This window comes from Fistularia commersonii, chromosome 12 (assembly GCF_037954325.1).
Source record: "Fistularia commersonii isolate RoL2024-O1a breed Wild chromosome 12, RoL_Fcom_v1.0, whole genome shotgun sequence".
Classification (NCBI taxonomy): Eukaryota; Metazoa; Chordata; class Actinopteri; order Syngnathiformes; family Fistulariidae; genus Fistularia; species Fistularia commersonii.
The window spans coordinates 19823254-19835642 of NC_141295.1; the positions used below are offsets into that span (position 1 = coordinate 19823254).

Genomic DNA, 12389 nt, shown 5'->3' on the forward strand with positions numbered 1-12389 from the left:
GTGTCCCTCTGATGGACTCCTTCCTGTTCCTCTCCATCCTCCTCACTCCCAAAGAGAAGCTCTGACATCTGAGCCGTCGTCACACGGAACGACAACAAAACCCGTCTCAGTCCGACAGATTCTTCTTGCATTTAAGGACCAGGTTACTGTCGTAGCGTTTCCCCGCCTGATGTTCTGCTGAAGCGTCCTCCGCTCTCCTGGGGAACATCACATGCCATCATCACATCATCACATCATCACATGCCGCCGTTTGTCAGCAGCTTTTCATTTCCCTCCTTTCGGAGGCCCCTGAGCTGCCGTTTCAACGGATCCAGGTTCGCTCGCGCATCTCATCCCAGAATATCCTCCCTCCTCCAGCGCCCTCTCTGCCGTCGCATGTTGCCATGGCAACACGGAAAGAGAGCGAGAGAGTGAGAGAAATCCCGCCGCAGAGGTGAAAACGCCCGGCGCCGCTGTGCACCTGACGCCTGCTGAGGTGCTTCTGCAGAAGGACGGAGGAAGTGGAGTAGGTTGCCTCCCTCTGCGCTCGTCTTCCTTCCTCCTCGGCAAAACCTCACACACACACACACACACACACATACACACACACATACACACACACACACACACACACACAGGGATTGCAAGAATCATGACAATGAGTTTCTTCACAAGCTGTGTTCCACTTTGGAATGGATAAAAAACCGAGGGTATAATCTAATCCTGCGGTGATGCCTTCAAGGACCTTCATGCTCCCGGGCTCAGCGCTTCTTGTTGCAGCCATTCATCTCAGGCACGTATTCAATAAACCCTGAACCCACAGGATGGACCTTCACCTCCTTCCTCCCAACAGCCTGCTCTACATTTACATTTACATTCCAATCATTTGGCTACGCTTTTATCCGAAGCGACTCACAAAAAGTCCACTTCGGTCACCGAAGATCCGAAATACCGGTTGTCGGAAGTCAGAAGTGATCACTCGACCAAATAACAGCCATCTCAGAACCCTATAGATACATACATTCATTTCAGACTTTTTTTTTTTGCAGGGGCGTTGAGGGCTAAGTGCGGTTCGTAGGGTCGTGCTTGGTGAAGACGCATGTTTTCAGCTCAAAAGATGGGCAGCGACCTGCTGTTCTGACCTTTTTCCAGAGTTCGTTCCATCTCCGAAGAGCCGAGACCGGTTGGATCGGCGTCCGGGACTCGGAGCGATGGGGTGGACGGTTGTTGAGAGGCGGTGGATCGGAGGGGACGGGTAGGGACGTGGGGCTGGACCACATCCTGGAGATAAGACGGGGCCGTCACATTGACCGGCCGGTAGACGAGCACCAGGGTCTTGGACTTGATGCTGGGCAGCTACCAGGAGCCAGTGAAGGGACAGAAGAAGGGGAGTGTGTGGGAGAACTTAGGACGGTTCTACAAAACACTTCAGCGTATAATCATGAGCTACGAGTTCACCGGGCGCTTGCCGGGAACGTGTCCGTCTCCCAGTCCCTTCCTGACCACAAGGCTCCGAAACAACTCCCGGAAAAACACTGATCCAATCTGCTCTTATGCGGACGACGCCCTGCTTCATAAATAATGTTGCGATGCTCATCAACACAAAATATGGTGGTCTCTCAGCGGCCTGGCACGTTTCTTACGATGACACTCGACGGTCATCCTGACCCGGGGTCAATTTCACTCTCACTGAAAGGGTTTTTAGGGAAGCAGTCGATGGAGTTGTGTAAGAGGGGATGTCACTGATGAATGAGGAAAAATATGGAGATGTTTTCCTTTGACTTCCATCCGACGTGGTCACGATATTTTAATGTCCGTAGATGTGAATTCATCAAGCCTGCAGTCGTCCCAGGCTGCCGTTTGGATCCATGTTCTGCTGCACTCATTAAAAGCCACTTCTGGGCCGTTATGCACATTTCAATGGAGATTAAGTGTGAAGAAAGTCCGTTGTTTTGGCACCAGAGACAACGTCGTCTTTCGGCCGCCGGGCTCCTTGCTGTTCCCGCCCCTCTTTGTCTCTGACTGTTTTGGGAATCCTCCGCCGCGGTAACAGCGGCGGCGACCACATGAAGCTAAACCGCGAGGAGTGGCAGGACGCGGCGGCCAAAGCCGTGGTTAAATTAAAGATGGCGGAGGCGCTCGGTCAAGAGGAACATCCTTTATTGGGTTTTTCACTCAGTTCAGCTCAAAAAGAAGAGGAACATGAACAAAAGGCAGAGATGGAAGGCACGGCCGACACGGCGGCGGACATTTTCATCACAACAACAAATGTGCTTTGCGTGGACGCCGGCGCCGGCTTCAGTTAGGACCTCCAGGCGGACTGCTTCTCCTCTCTGAGGTGTGGTTTGCACCACAGCCAGACCCGAGGCCCGACTCCTCTCCCCCGCTGGACTTCCCGTCTCGTTTTGACACAAACCGACACCAGGAGGGAGGAAAGACCCGCTGACCGCTGAAGACCCATTCCCTTCTTGAATCCGTGCACTGATATAAAGAAGCGCAAAGCCCCGGTTTCTCCTGTGAAGACACCGTTCTTGGTGTTCTTGAAGCGTTCAGGGATGAAGAGTGCAGTATTTACAGCGCAGATATGAGCGTTAGCGTGTTAATGAAGGCGACAGCGAAGCCAGCAGGAAGTTGGACCGGTTATATATCCCGTACGAGGAGCGGTAAAGTTCTAAAATGTTCTCTTACACCACGATAGTCACGACTACCAACATGAATGTTCTTGGCGTGAGTCAGGGCGGCCTGGGTCAGGCGGAGCTCGGCGCAGCACGGCCGGGCAACATCTAAATATAAATCCAGCGGACGCTTTCTACCTCCATAAACTCCAGACAAACCTTTGTCCGCCTCCGCGGTCTCTCCATCCTTTCAGACACCGAATCTGAAAATAGCCTGACCGTGCAGCCGGACCATCGGCTCCCGACCCTGACGTCCGAACGGCGTCCGTCCGCCGACCTCTCCCGAGTGAGTGTCTTCTCCCGCCGCCGGACCGGCCCGTTTCGCCACCATCGAGCCGTTCCCAGCTCGGGAGACTTTGCACACGGACTCAATCGCTACTCTGGAGGTTTAAGTTATGCAGGATAACTGCAGGCTAATCTTGTTACGGTTCCTCTGGAGTGCCGGAGGAGGTCATTTCCAACCCCCGGCCCGTCTTATTCATGAACAAAGTTAACATTTTAGAGTTTCTTCAGCCTGCGACGAGCTCCACAGGGCTCCCGTCAGACCCAGATCGTCCTCCGCTTCCGACACAGCGTTCTCCTACGCCGACACGTGGGCGGCTGAAAGGAGAGCAGCTCTGGAGCCTGGATTGAGATCAGATCCCGTCCTACAAACAGAGGGTTATTTGCGGCGCCGGAGAACGCCGGTTCCCTCCCCGTTCCTCAGGAGAACGCTCCTGGGCCTCTGCGGATCTCGACGGATCGACCGGGACGCCTCCCGCCCACACGCCGACATGAACGCTGGCGTCTGCCCGTCGCTCCGGCAGCTTCCACGACCCCGCAGACGACCTCGGGTGTGCCGGGTCACGGGTGCACGAAACCTCTTTTTAAATCTGAGATGCCCAATCGGCCTCGACGGGCCAATATCTGACCCGCGGCCTCCTCCGACGTAAACAACTCTTCCCAAACCGTTCTCGTATGTAAACGTAAAATGTGTGTATCCTGGCCGGTGACACACGGCGGCGTGAGAAGGTCCTCTATATGTCAGGACGCCAGGTCTCCTTATTGCCCGGCCTTGACTGCACGGAAACCCGAACCCGGACCGCCCGGCCCAGACCGCACGTCCGATAAGAAGAGAGAAAACTTAAGAAAGGGATAAAAATGAAAGAGCTTTGGCAAACATCCACCCAGACACACACACACACACACACACACACACACTCACAGACATATGCGGAAAACAGCATCTATCAATAGGCTGAAGCGTCGTGCGGTGGAGCCCGGAGGTCTCAGTACTCCCAGAGGGTGGCGCCGTCCACCGAGTCGGCGTTGGCTTTCAGCCCGCCGGCGTGGTCTCCTCGCAGGTACTTCCCGCCGGGAGCGCGGATGGCCATCTTGTTGAGGTCGCAGAACTCGAACAGGAAGTGCACGGGCGCGTCGCTGCCGCAGGACACCGTCGAGTCGTCGCCGACGCTCCAGTACTTCCCCTGGGAGTCTGCAAGCACGACACACTGCGGTGAGGACCACGGCGGACGGCGGGAGGACATCGTGGTCAGGAGATCAGGAACAGGCGCCGGGACGAACCTGAGCGGCTACAGTACATATTTACGAATGTTTCGGGTTCAACTTTCAATTTCACAACGGGTCTTCAGGCAGGACGTCGTCTAAAACATCGATTCCGGAGGAGCTTCGCTTCTCCTGGATGACCTGCTTTCCACCGAGACGTTCCTCCGGCTCCATCCCTCTCCGGCTGCGGAGGAGAACTCCCACGCAGGAGGCAGGAGACTGGAAGCTGTGAACGGCTTCTCCTCCAGCCTCCGCTGCCAGGAGAAGACCCCGGAGACCCCGGAGAGGATCTGAACCCCGCGAACCCAGGGGGACTCGGAGCGGCTCTCAGGACCCCCCCCCCCCTCCATCTGATGATGGTTTCTGCAACATCGCTCTCTTTCCAGCCCGACGCGGATATTAAAACCATGTGTGAGGGCCGGTGACGACATGCACGGGCAGGAGCAGCCGAGGAGACCGAACCATGAAGAATGTGACCCCCCTGAACACCCCGAGCTCCAAACCCCCTTTTCTGGGCCACAGCTGCATTTTCTGCTCATCGGTCCACTTCCCGTTTCAGCAGCTGTGCCGATTCATCATCGCCGGGAGGGCCGGGAGGGCCGGGAGGGCCGGGAGGCCTCCACCCTCCTCGGCGTGGACACGCAGAAGACCGGCTTCACCCGACGAGGCGCTCGGACGCTTAAAAAGCAGATGGTGAAAGATCTTTCTGACAGCGGGCCAGATCCCCGCTGCCGTTCATGACGCCATCCGTTGCGAATCTCACACCGCTTTCACCAGGAGGGTCCATCACCTCGGCAGGAGATCATGGACTCTGCTGGAGAAGCTGATCTCATCGGTTCCATCACACCCTGACGGAGGGCTTCTGAAGCTTCTGTCTGCTACCGGGGGACGGCGGTTTAGAGGTCACGTGCAGCAAAGCTCTTCTCTGGTTACCTGAACGGGTGGAAAGTCAAACCCCCGCCTACCTTTGAGGGAGTAGGCGCCGTTGTGGAACTCCAGCTGGAAGACGTCGTAGGACGCTCGGTTGGAATCCAGGGTGGCCACGCCGGGCTTTCGGGCGCCGATGAACCCGTGGTCTCCGCGGAGGACGATGATGGGACGATTGATCAGCTTCATCAGGAACTGCTCGGCCTCCCCTGCAGGCAGAGGACGGTTAGCTTCGCCGCCGGGAAGCACCTCCGAGCCCGGCGAGGGGTCGCAGCCACGGAGCGGCACGCCGGGCGCGGACTAGAAGGTCGTCACAGAAACGGCCTCGGTGGACCTCAGTCGAAATCATCTGGAAAATGAACCTCACGGTCGAGGGATGGGTTTCTAGCTGAGCATCAGAAGGGGGGCGGGCGGCGAGCGAGCGAGCGAGCGGGTCAACCCTCACACCAAAGCACGGGATTTTGGCCGATCAGAGGCGACCGAGAAGCCAGAACTTTGTTCACCGGAGCTGCCCGGAGAAGATGTTCTCCGCTCCGCTTCATCCTTCATGCCGCTTGGAGAATCTGTCTTGAAGGTATCTCTGGCTTCTGAGATGGACGCCGTCCTCGGCGCACGGCGTTCCGCACCTCCTTCCAAGACCGACCAGCTATCTGTGTATCTTCATAAGCCTTAGCAGATGTTCCATAGATCTTCATCCCTTCATACTTTCCCCTCACAACTCTCCACCGCCACGCAACCTTCATCTTTGCCGCGTCGACCGCGCCCATTTTTGATTTTCGACCAATTACACGCCGGCTCTCGGACACCTTGAGACAAAAACTTGTGGCCAGACGACGCGTGAAGAACAAGCTGAGAAGAAAAGCCTTATTTTCACTCTAAAGTGCAATCTGATCACATGAAGGGGGAAAGAACCTCAACCTTCTCTTCTGGAAGCCCTGGACCTCCAAACAATGTTCTCGCTTCTCACCGAGGAGCCTCAACATCCAGCAGCACCGACAACATCCAAGAACAACCATGGACGTGAAATGTTCTTTCGTTTGCTCTCCATCCCTGAGACGCACTGACCTTGGCTGTCCACGGTGGCGGCGAGCTGGCCGTTCCTCTTGGCCGTCACATACTTGCCGTTGGCGGCGCGCATGCACACGCGGCCATCACGCCACTCCAGCTCAAAGTAACTGTTGGCAGATCTTTGGACACACACACACACACACACACACACACACCATTTAGTGAGCATGCTGCACAGTTCAGCAAAATCTGAAGAGAAGCATTCAAGATGGTGGACGGTGAACCAAAAGTCCAGCAGCGAGGAACCCGTTCTACTGTGACCCGGTGCACCTCGGACAGCCACTGGAACCATGGCAGTGTGTGTGTATGTGTGTGCGTGTGTGTGTGTGTGTGTGTGTGTGTGTGTGAGTGTGTGGTTACTTGGTGGAGGCGGTGCATTGCAGTCCCCCCGATGCGGTCAGGGTCCAGTATTTCCCCGCGGCGGTCCTGAAGGCACACTTCCTGTCCTCGCGGCTCATCTCCAGCTGGAAGACCTCCTGGTCGCCCTCCTCGTCCTGATTGGCCGACAGGTCGGTGCCTGGGAAAGCGGGGCAGCCGGCCGTCAGCTTCCATTGGTCCCCGGCCGTCCCCCCGTTTGCCGGCCCACCGATTCCCCCCGTTCCTGTGGTTTGAGGTCCTCCAGGGACAAGGAGACCTTTCATGGTGTCCACCACCCCAGGATGATTGGACCCCCCTTCCCCCGGGGCCGGGCTGACTCAGTGTGAGGAGCAGTCAGCTGAAGCTGGCGAGATGTTCGCCGCAGGAGCTGGACCCTGGACGCGTGACCGGAGAGCGGTGCCCTTGAGCAAGGCGCTGCCTGCACACCGATTCCCCCCGAGATGAAGCTTAAAGATGGATGAACATTCACTCCCAGGGTGTCCAAGTGTCGAGCAACGCACTGAAGCCTCCTCTGCTCCCCTGGAAGCCTCCTGCTCATGTTCATCCAGGGCAGCTTCATGCCAGAGAACCAACTTCCCCACGACGAATCATAAAGGATCAATGATTTTTTTCAGATACGCTCCTTTTAAATTGGGTTCTGACTGGGTGCTGCAAGGGTTAGAGCCCCACAGCCAGAAGGTCCCTGGTTGGATTCCACAGGGTTCCTTCCAGTATGGAGTCTCCATGTTCTGCTCGTGTCTGCGTGTGCAGCCCAAACGCATGCAGGAGGTTTCCATCTCTACAAGGGATCGGCGGGTGAAGCCGCCCCGACACGGTGACCCCGAGGAGGAGCGAACCGTGATTTGGACCGATATTCATGATCAACCTTGGAGTTGCAGCACCTTCAGGGCGGTGGAGCGGTGGACGGTCCGGTCCGGCTGACTGATGCAGACCTTCCTCATGACCTCCAGAACCAAACCAACAAAACCAAGTCCCCGGTGTGACTTTGCCGAAGGATGGTCCAGATCATGAGTTGATGAACCAGGATGACATCGCGTGCGAGCAGGACACCAGTTTCCCCCGGCCACACACACACATCCAGGACGCTTTGACTGCACACAGGGTGACTCTGAAGAACCGCTGAAAGCCGCGGGGCTCAGTGTCAGAAGGACACACACACACACACACACACACACACACACAGAGTGAAAAATGCTCCCAGCATTCACGATCCACAGCACAGAAACAAAGACCCTCCATGTGATGGCAGAAGGTCCACCTCACTGCTTCTCCCCTGCTGAACCTGACCCCCCCCCCCCCCCCCACACACACATACCTTGTAATTCTTCAGGGGGTCTGACCAAGCCCTCGTTGGGGGGGGGGGGGGGGGGGGGGACATGGACTGAGTGTGTGTGTGTGTGTGTGTTACCTTGGCGTGTGGAGACGTTCCTGTCGTTGGCCGCGGTGAGGAGCACCTGTGCGTGGCTGCGCTCCAGGCCGAAGAGCTCGTCCTTCCCGGGCCGGGTGATCTTGCCGGCGCGCAGGGCCCCCGAGGGCCCCGCGGGCGCCAGGTAGCGGCCGGCGCCGTCCCGGAACGCCACCCTGCCGGAGCGGAACTCCAGCAGGAAGCCGGTGTCGGCGTCCGCCGCGGCGGCCAGCCCGCCGTCGGCGCGCAGGAAGCGGTGGTCGCGGGTCTGCAGGTGGTAGCGCGGGTCGCGGTACACCAGGGTGACCAGCGCGTCCACGCCCCACGGCGCGTCGCGGTCCGCGCACACGTCTCCGCGCGTCCCCAGCCGCGCGTAGCGCTTGCGCGCCACGCTGTACAGGCTGACCTGCGGGTGCACGGCCAGGTGCACGCCCCAGCGCTCCGCCGCGGCGAAGCAGCCGATGCGGTCCTCCGCGCCGCCCAGGAAGCGGCCGTGCGGCTCGGAGCGCAGCGACCAGCGGCCGTCGTCGTGCGCGACCAGCGCGAAGCGGCAGTCGCGGCCGCGCGTCTCGCTGTCCGCCGTGACGTGGCCGTCGCCGTCCGCCGCCAGGTAGCGGCCCAGGTGCGAGCGCAGGAAGGCGGCGCTGCCGTCCTCCGCGTCCTGCTCCAGCGTCCACGTCTGCTTCCGCCGCAGGCCGCTCGCAGACGCGTTCACCGCGAAGCCGAACGTCTCCGCCGTCAGGTACTTGCCGTCGCCGTTGATCAGGCCGAGCGGGAGCCGCAGCGGCTCCGCGGGGCCGCAGGACATGATCGCACCGGGAGCGCGGAAGACGCCGACGGGCTGAGGAGGAAGAGCCGCGGCGACTGCGGGATGCGCCTTTTCTTTCTCCCGCCTCCCACACGCCGCAGTCCGCGCACCCCCGAGCTCGCGCCGGACACACCCACCCCGAAGATCTCCTCAGTCGTGCGTCTCACACGCACGTCTGAGCAGGAACAAATGGCCTCTCGCAGCACGCAAGCTCACAAAGTCCTCTCTGGGGGGGGCGGAGGTTCAGCACATGGTAGATGTTCTGGAGGTGTTTTGGACCATGGACAGGGGAGGGATGGAGGGTGAGAGCGAAAGGACACGGTGAGATGGAAGCAGGTGGAAGCTGTGAGACACCTGAGGGAAGGAGCAGGTGGACCTCCTCCTCCTCCTCCTCCTCCCCGTCCTGAAGCCCCCGGTGAAATCTTGTCACGGCAACGAGTGTCCTTGTTGGTGGACGGTCGTGTCCGTTGTCATGTTCCATCACCCCGTCCATCTCCTGGTCCTGCAGAGCTGTTGGGAGAAGAGTCACCGATCCAAGCAGGATGAAGCTCCAACCGTGGTTTCCCTGATCTTGTGATTCCACCCGCTTCCGTCCTCCGGGCCTCGTCCTCCTCTTCCTCCGCCTCCTTCATCTCCTCCATCCTCCCGAGGTCACGTGCCATGACCTCCTCTCACTCCTCATACAATGAATGAGCTTCTAGATCTGAGGCCTCCAGCTCATCCTATCAACCCCCCCCACTGCAGCTGCAGCCCTGAGGTCGGCTGAGGTGGAGGCTGAGGTGGAGGCGGCTCTGACCGCCCGAGAGACGGCTAAACCCCGGTGTCACTGAGGGAACCTCTCCACACCTTTCCTGCCAGTGAAGCCTGGAAGACGTTATTTTTGCAGAAAGTCATTTGCATTACATTTTGTCAGCGCATGTGCAAACGTGTGTGTGTGTGTGTTTGTCTACACCGATGCCTCCACCTGACACTGAGCCCCGTGGCTTTCAGCAGTTCTTCAGATTCACCCTGTCCGCTATCAAAGCATCCTGGAAGTGTGTGTGTGACCGGAGTGTGTGTGTGTGACTCCTGTTCCACCCCAGTTTCCCCCCGTCTGGTTTCCCCGTTGAAAGAGACGGATGGATGGTTTGTGCAGGTGGAGGAGAAAGATGGAGGACAGGGACAGGAACTCGGATGTGGGTAAAACAAAGGAGGTCAGGATGTGCCTGCTGGGGGGGTTCGCTGGGCGCTCAGGTCTGGAAAGCAGGGTGGGGGCAGCCTGCAGCGCCCCCTACTGGCCAACCAAAGAACTACGGCCCGCAGGGGTCCGAGGCTGCGGGCCAAATGTTCATTCATTCGTTCATTCATTCATTTTCTGTGCCACTTATTCTGCTGTCAGGGCTCCTTCACAGATGGAGAGGCACAACCATTCACCCTCTCATTCTCATCATATGGACACATTCACGCTCTGACTCGTAGCCTGCATAGACATACAGCCGTCCGCAAGGAAAGGCCTCGCGGTGAGAACTCAGCCATGGATCGCTCGGGCGTGTATTTACTGCATTATTGATGAATTAAAGTGAAACATCATCATTCCAGGTGTGTGTGACTGCAGTGTGTCCACATTTCCAGCCTCACACCCACTTTTACTTTTCCATCCGGGATGACAGAATGTCACCGCCAAGGATTTTGCCAAATAGAAACAAATTTAAATCTTCTAATAACGGATAAAGGATATAATCAACGGTGAACTGGAGATATTTTCCCCACTGTGAGCTGAAAACATCTCTGTTTTGTTTTGTTTTTCAAAGTGAACAGGCTCATGGACGGATAAAGAAAGCATGTTCTGGATAAACTGTTCAAAGATTAAGAGGGATTTTGCATCTGTCTTCTGAACCATTGTGTGTGTGTGTGTGTGTGTGTGTGTGTGTGTGTGTGTGTGTGTGTGTGTGTGTGTGTGTGTGTGTGTGTGTGTGTGTGTGTGAGATGCTTCAGGCCGACAGCTGTGTGAGAGAAGCTGCTGGCTTCCTGCACCTTCCTCCAGAGGGGAGGAGTCAACTATCTATTTAAAGAATAAAATCGTATCAATTCATTGTAATTTCTTGTGTATTTTTCCAGATTTCTTTTTGTGGACTTTATTTGGCAGTTTTTGGATTTCCTGTCTGTTATGGTTTGTGTCTACAAGTCAATAATACAGTGAGATTACTAGTTAGTGTGGGTATAAACGGATGGCAGTCACATTCCTCTTGGATGATGGTGTTATTAGCAGACAGTAACTGGAACTAGTTGTTATCCATAAATCTTCTCACTGAGTATTTGTCAGTGTTATAGTATATTTGTCAAATACAGCCACTGAGGTTGATTGTAGTTTTACTCTGGTCACTGCTTCCTCTCCAGTCTGCACTGGCGTCCAGGCGTCCGTGCATGATGGGATCATCCTATCTTCTCCAGAGTCCTTGGGTTCTCATGTCGCAGGCTCCCGTGGGACGGGGGCCGGATCTACTGCAGCGTCTCGCCAGCCGTCCGCCGTTGTTATTTGTCGTATCCATTGTAAAGTCATTATTGCATCATGCCGACTAGAGGAATGAAAGTTAGTCGCAGCAAGACAGAAAATATGTGTGTAAATGAGAGGAACTCGGGTGGAACGGTGAGGCGACAGGGAGTGGAGATCAAGAAGCTGGAGGATTTCAGATACTTGAGGTCAGAGAGTGTGGAAAAGAGGTGAAGAGACGGTCCAAGCAGGTTGGAATGGGTGGAGAAAAGTGTCAGGGGTACCAAGAGATAGAAGAACATCAGCCAGAATAAAAGGAAAGGTGTACAAGACAGTGGTGAGACCAGCGATGATGTTTGGACTAGAAACTGTTCCAATGACCAAAAGACAGCAGGCAGAACTAGAGGTTGCAGAGATGAAGATGTTGAGGTTCTCTTTGGGAGTGACCAGGATGGAGAGGATCAGGAATGAGTCTATCAGAGGAACAGCACATGTTAGATGTTTTGGAGAGAAGGTCAGAGAAGCCAGACTGAGATGGTTGGGTCATGGACAGAGGAGGGATAGAGAATATATTGGTAGACGGATGCTGGAGTTGGAGCTGCCAGGCAAGAGGTCTGGAGGAAGACCAAAGAGAAGATTTATGGACGTAGTGAGAGAGGATATGAAGGTAGTTGGTGTGAGAGAGGAGGATCCAGAGAATAGGGTTAGATGGAGAAAGTTGACTCGCTGTGGCGACACCTGAAGGGAAAAGCCAAAAGAAGAAGAAGAAGAAGAAGAAGAAGAAGAAGAAGATTGCATCAGCTACCAGCTGTTAGCAGGTAGCTGATAGCGCTACTGATATAAGTAGTAAGAGAGCATTGGCGTCTCCCAACCCTCGCACCCCTCGCACCCCTCGGTCTCCGTCACGCCGCTGCTCACGCGAGGCAGAAGGCCGCCCACCTTGGGATACGCTGGCTTTGTGTAGATCCTTCTGAAGATCAGAGTGTGGTCCAGACCCGCTCGACACGGAAAGTGTTGTCCGCCATGGAGTCGGACCGGACTTGCACTAACTGTAGGATGAAACGGGCCTCACCTGCCTTGTCCCGCAAAAGGACAATTTTTTTTTTCTTGAAACGATGGTTAAAAAGAAAAAGG

The 12389-nt window shown here is 56.4% G+C and overlaps 1 protein-coding gene across 1 annotated transcript; it reads right to left on the reverse strand.

Moving 5' to 3' along the window:
• Positions 1–2122: 2122 nt before the first annotated feature.
• On the reverse strand, positions 2123–8976 carry LOC147229120 (fascin-like). The gene is made up of 5 exons (XM_086157627.1): positions 7981–8976; positions 6555–6711; positions 6192–6313; positions 5165–5335; positions 2123–4128 (listed from the first exon to the last, which is right to left on the reverse strand). Exons 1-5 carry the CDS (start codon positions 8783–8785, stop codon positions 3923–3925), a joined length of 1461 nt encoding a protein of 486 aa, XP_086013753.1. The 5' UTR covers positions 8786–8976; the 3' UTR covers positions 2123–3922.
• Between the last annotated feature and the right edge of the window lie 3413 nt (positions 8977–12389).

Bases quoted from the DNA above. Each gene is read 5' to 3' on its own strand.
- LOC147229120 (XM_086157627.1), bottom strand. From the start codon at position 8,785: ATGTCCTGCGGCCCCGCGGAGCCGCTGCGGCTCCCGCTCGGCCTGATC. The intron at 6,314-6,554 runs GTAACCACACAC...GTGTGTCCAAAG, and splicing joins CAATGCACCGCCTCCACCAA to ATCTGCCAACAGTTACTTTG. The intron at 4,129-5,164 runs GTAGGCGGGGGT...TCGTGCTTGCAG, and splicing joins CGGCGCCTACTCCCTCAAAG to ACTCCCAGGGGAAGTACTGG.